General features: G+C 31.5%; 1 protein-coding gene across 1 annotated transcript; it reads right to left on the bottom strand.

Annotated features, from left to right (window-relative positions):
• Positions 1-770: 770 nt before the first annotated feature.
• Positions 771-4,640, bottom strand: LOC116349807. The gene is made up of 3 exons (XM_031781406.1): positions 4,113-4,640; positions 3,180-3,867; positions 771-853 (listed from the first exon to the last, which is right to left on the bottom strand). The coding sequence occupies exons 1-3, from the start codon at positions 4,638-4,640 to the stop codon at positions 771-773; spliced, it is 1,299 nt and encodes a 432-aa protein (XP_031637266.1).
• Between the last annotated feature and the right edge of the window lie 34 nt (positions 4,641-4,674).

Genomic DNA, 4,674 nt, shown 5'->3' with positions numbered 1-4,674 from the left:
CACCAAGGCGAAGGAACGCTGTTCGGTGCAGTTATTATTATTATTATTAGAATTTTTCACTCCTTTAATCCATGATATCCATTTTCTTATTTACCGATGCGAGAAACACCCTAACGTATAGTAGAACCAAATAGCAATTCAAAAAAATATTAATATTTTTTCTAATAAAACGAAGTGGTTTACGTGTGAATTCAATTATATTTTTCAAATGTAATCATTTTTTAAACTTTTAAATAATAAATCATAAAATTAAAAACGCAGTAATTCTTAAAAAAGCTACAGTGGTAATATAGTTGAAAATGATTTTTTTTTTCAAGTGTTTACTATTTTTGTTGATGTGCCTGTGTTTTGAATTTATTTGTTTATCATTTTTTAGTATATTCAGTATATATACTTGATGAACACAAACAATTTTCTTAATTAAAAGGAAAAATTTTTTAACAGTACTTGTTCAAAAGTAAATTACAAAAACTAAATTTTAATTAATTTACACGCTCCTTCATTGAATATGTTCAAATATTCCATTAGAATCAAATAACAAGATGAAAATATGATTATTTTTGATATTTTATTCTAAATTTAAATTTGAACAAAGCGACGTGAATTTTATTGAATACATCTTTTCGCTACCTAATAGCTATTAAATTGATTAACAATAGATCAACAACAATTTTTAGTGTTCAAAATGTTTAAAATAAATTTCACTTTCGGTTATACAGAAATTGGCTTTACTCTTAAAACAATCCAAAGTACATTACAAGACAACAAGGCTATTTGCCTCCCAATCCGAATTTCATGAAAATCAGTTCTTTGCCTTTGGATAGAATATCACCACCCGGAGCTGTAATGTCACCTAAAACAATATAAAGAAAAAATATAATGCAATTAATTCGTAATTTACCAACGTTAACGAATAAATTATAAGAATTTAACTTTTCAATAGTTTTAGCAGACCCTTTTTTTCAATTTTGCTTGATCAAGGTTTAAAATCTGTTTCGGTTTTTGTGTCACGACTCAAGCAATGTAACGACTATCAACTTGAAACCTTTTTTTTTAAGATTCCTGACCAGTAAAGTACCCAAAGCTACCATCACTTACAATGGCAAATAATGTAAAAAACTGCATGATGGCGCCATCTCTATGTGCTCATGAAAATTAGAACAAAAAGTTTGTGTAGAATGTTAATTGTTTGAAGTTTGAATACGGAATCATTTGTTGTGACGTCTGTCATTTTACGCTCGATAAAGATATACCGTGTAAATTGAACAAAAACCGATTTATTATTTGTATTTAGTGAATTTGTGATGGAAAATAAATTGAAATTACTTTGCACAGTTTGTGTCATCAAAATTAACTGCGAGGACGTTGCATATCACATGGTTTTTCTTCACACAAAATCAGTTGACATTTTTGACTTTTTCGCACCAAAAAAAAAATGTTTTAATTGCCTTTGGTGCTCGTTTGGATCGCGAGTTCAATGCCAAGCACATAGAGATGTCGCTCGGAACGTGAAGCTCAAAAAAAATATACAGGTGATATAGAAAGCAAGTGAGGGTAGACCCAAAGAGTTACTAAAAGTTTTAAAATTCCTTAGTACAGATCGATGTAAAGTGCCGAAAAAATAAGTTTGTGAAAATATAGTACATAGTATAGTTAGTAGGTGCAATCGCAGGGGAGCCCACCATGTCAAAATTTCGTCGGATCAAAAATCAATGTACTACAAAGTGGTTCTCATTAATCTTTTCAATTTTTGATACTTCGAAACCGTGGTGACATCTCAGTTTATATTTTTTTCGCAAAAAAACGCTTGATTCGTGATCAGGGGATCTCATAGCCAAGGCACTCCCGTTAAAATGTTTACACATTAATTTCAGACAAATATTGATCATTCTTGATCATGTAACCTTTAATTTTCATTATTTTTTGTTTAAAAATAAATAATTTGAAAATCGGAATTTGGCTTACACTCTCCAGCAAGTCACTTTCGAGTATCTTATTTTTAATTTAATGACTGCACCGTACAGCGTTCATTCGCCTGGTGGTTTATTTAAACAATAAATATATTTTAGTTACAATATTAAATTTCTTTTAGATAATAATTTTAGTTATGTAATTGATTAATAATTTTGGTAGCTTCACAATTATTCTCTATTCTGTTTTAAATAATTCTCAATTCTTTGCTTAATTATTTTTAGATTTACATTTAATTCAATTAATTTAATATCACTGTTTCTTAATGTTTTGCTATAGAATTCATTGAAAGTAGTAAGCATGTAATTAATTGGTTCATATAATGTGTAATCATTTCTCCTAATTGGAATTTTAAACAATGGTGGCAAGCGTGTATTGTGTTGTGGTATATAATATTCCATACAACTCGAAATATGATTTGATGTCAAATCTCCATTGATTATGCTGAAGATAAATGATATTTGAGCTATTTTACGTCTCTCTTCAAGCGTTATCATTTGTAAAAATAGTAAACGATGTTCATATTTCGGCAATTTGAAACTGTTCCATTCCATCCTTCTGAGCGCGTATAATAAAAATTGCTTTTGTATTGATTCAATTCTTATGGTTGTATTTTTGTGATGTGGATTCCAAATTTGAGAATCATATTCGATGATTGGTAAAACAAACGCATTGTAAAGGCGTTTTATGGTCCAGGGGTCATCAAACTCTCTTCCAAAAATTTTAATCCAAGCCAAACGTGACTTTGCTTTTGCCACTATGCATTCAATGTGTGATTTGAAATTCAATTTTTCATCCAGCAGTACACCCAGATCCTTGATTACATTTACTCTCTCAATTATTTCGTCGCCAATTTTATATTCATAAATAAATTTTAATGAATGATGGTACGAAATCATTTTTGTTTTGTTTACGTTCAATTTTAGTTGATTCCTTTCAAAATAATCAACTACAAGATTCAAATTATTCTGTAATATGTCACAATCACTATATGATCTGATGCACTTCGACAGTTTTGTGTCATCCGCAAATGATGACAAACGGCAAATCGATGACAAACATGATGAACAATGTTGCTCCTATGGGGTAACCTTGGCCCGTTCCAGAAGTAACTTCTATTGGCTTTGATTTTGAATCATTGATCTTGACTATTTGTTTTCTTCCAGACAAATACGATTCGATCCATTTTAGCAATTGCTTGTTTAAACCCATGATGTCTAGCTTTTTAATTAATAGTTTTACGCTTACTGAATCAAAAGCTTTAGCGATGTCCAAATAGATGCTGTCGGTTTGATAGCCGTTTCCAATATTATTTAGCGCTTTCGATGTGAGTTCTGCCAAATTTGTAACAGTTGATCTCCCTTTGATGAATCCATGCTGGCTGTCGTCGATGATCGTCTTTAAATAGTTGTTAATGTGACTTGTTACAATTGAATCGAGTAATTTTGAAATTATGCATTGCAAAGCGACTCCACGATAATTTTCTACTTTGTTTCTGTTACCACTTTTATAAACTGGTCGCACGAATGATGTTTTCCATATCTGCGGTATACAATTTGATTGAAGTGACTCTCTCAGCAAAATTGTTATTGGATATAATAGTGATGGTAAACAATTCTTAATGAATATATTTGGAATACCATCTGGACCAGAGACAAGATCTAATGGCAATTCTGAAATTTTCTCGCTTACTAAATCGTCTGTGATGTTAATTTCTGGAATCGCTGCACAAATGTTTTGCAATCTCACTGCGTCACTAATGTCGTATTTATTTTCTTCATTGTGTTGACTGTAAGCAGTTGAAAAGTGAGTGGCAAACATTTCGACAATTTGCTGTCGATCTTCGGCCTTGTTACCATTGTACTCCATTTCTGCTGGCAATTCATCGCTTCTGTTCTTTTTTGATTGACGAAATTGAAAAATATCTTTGGATCTTCGTTGATTAACTGCTCCATCTGTAATTTGTACCCCTTGTATGTTGATCGCGCATTTTGTTTGTACAAGCGACGGGCATCGATGTAAATCCTCTTTGTTTCTGCTGAACTGTTTTTCTTCATTTGACGATGTAATTTGTTGACATCTCTCTTTTGGTTCAGTAATGATTTGTCAAACCATTTTGGAATATTTGAATACTTCATTACTTTTCTATTGATATTCGACGAAACGACATTGCTAATTTCATAATAAAATGAATCAAGTTTTTCTTCAAGAGATGGCCTATTTAAAATGGAATCCCAATTCTTTTCCACAAGTTGATCATTTATTTCAACGTATTCAGCGTTCTTGTAATCAAAGAAAATATTATTTGACTTTGGCTGATGTTGAATGTATTCATGAATATTGATTTCAAACGATGGATGATGTGACTCAACATTCATCAAATGATCCTCGCTAGCATTGCACGAGAAAACATCAATCTCATTCGTCCATATCAAATCCAACATATGACCATTCTGATTGTATTGTTTATTGATTTGATATAAGCCCATTTCATAGCACGTATCGAGAACGACTATTTCTTTTCTACTCGTTGGGTTGATGGCAATGGCAATATCTGGATCAATAGTTTCATCGACAAACCAAACTAAGTTCGGCAAGTTGAAATCTCCAGAAATGAGAAGCACATCGTCTGGCTTGAGCGATGTAGCAATTTCTCTTATTGCATTCATATTGTCAACATATACTTCGTATGGTGAATCTGGA

This window comes from Contarinia nasturtii, unplaced genomic scaffold (genome assembly GCF_009176525.2).
Source record: "Contarinia nasturtii isolate CC-2019 unplaced genomic scaffold, AAFC_CNas_1.1 Cnas_scaffold_3152, whole genome shotgun sequence".
NCBI classification, from domain to species: Eukaryota; Metazoa; Arthropoda; class Insecta; order Diptera; family Cecidomyiidae; genus Contarinia; species Contarinia nasturtii.
Note: the sequence above shows the minus strand (reverse complement) of the source record. Positions and strands in the feature narration are given on the sequence as shown.

Bases quoted from the DNA above. Each gene is read 5' to 3' on its own strand.
- LOC116349807 (XM_031781406.1), bottom strand. From the start codon at position 4,640: ATGAATGCAATAAGAGAAATTGCTACATCGCTCAAGCCAGACGATGTG. The intron at 3,868-4,112 runs GTAATGAAGTAT...CAATCAAAAAAG, and splicing joins CGTCGAATATCAATAGAAAA to AACAGAAGCGATGAATTGCC. The intron at 854-3,179 runs GTTTAAACAAGC...ATATTGTTTTAG, and splicing joins TAAAAAGCTAGACATCATGG to GTGACATTACAGCTCCGGGT.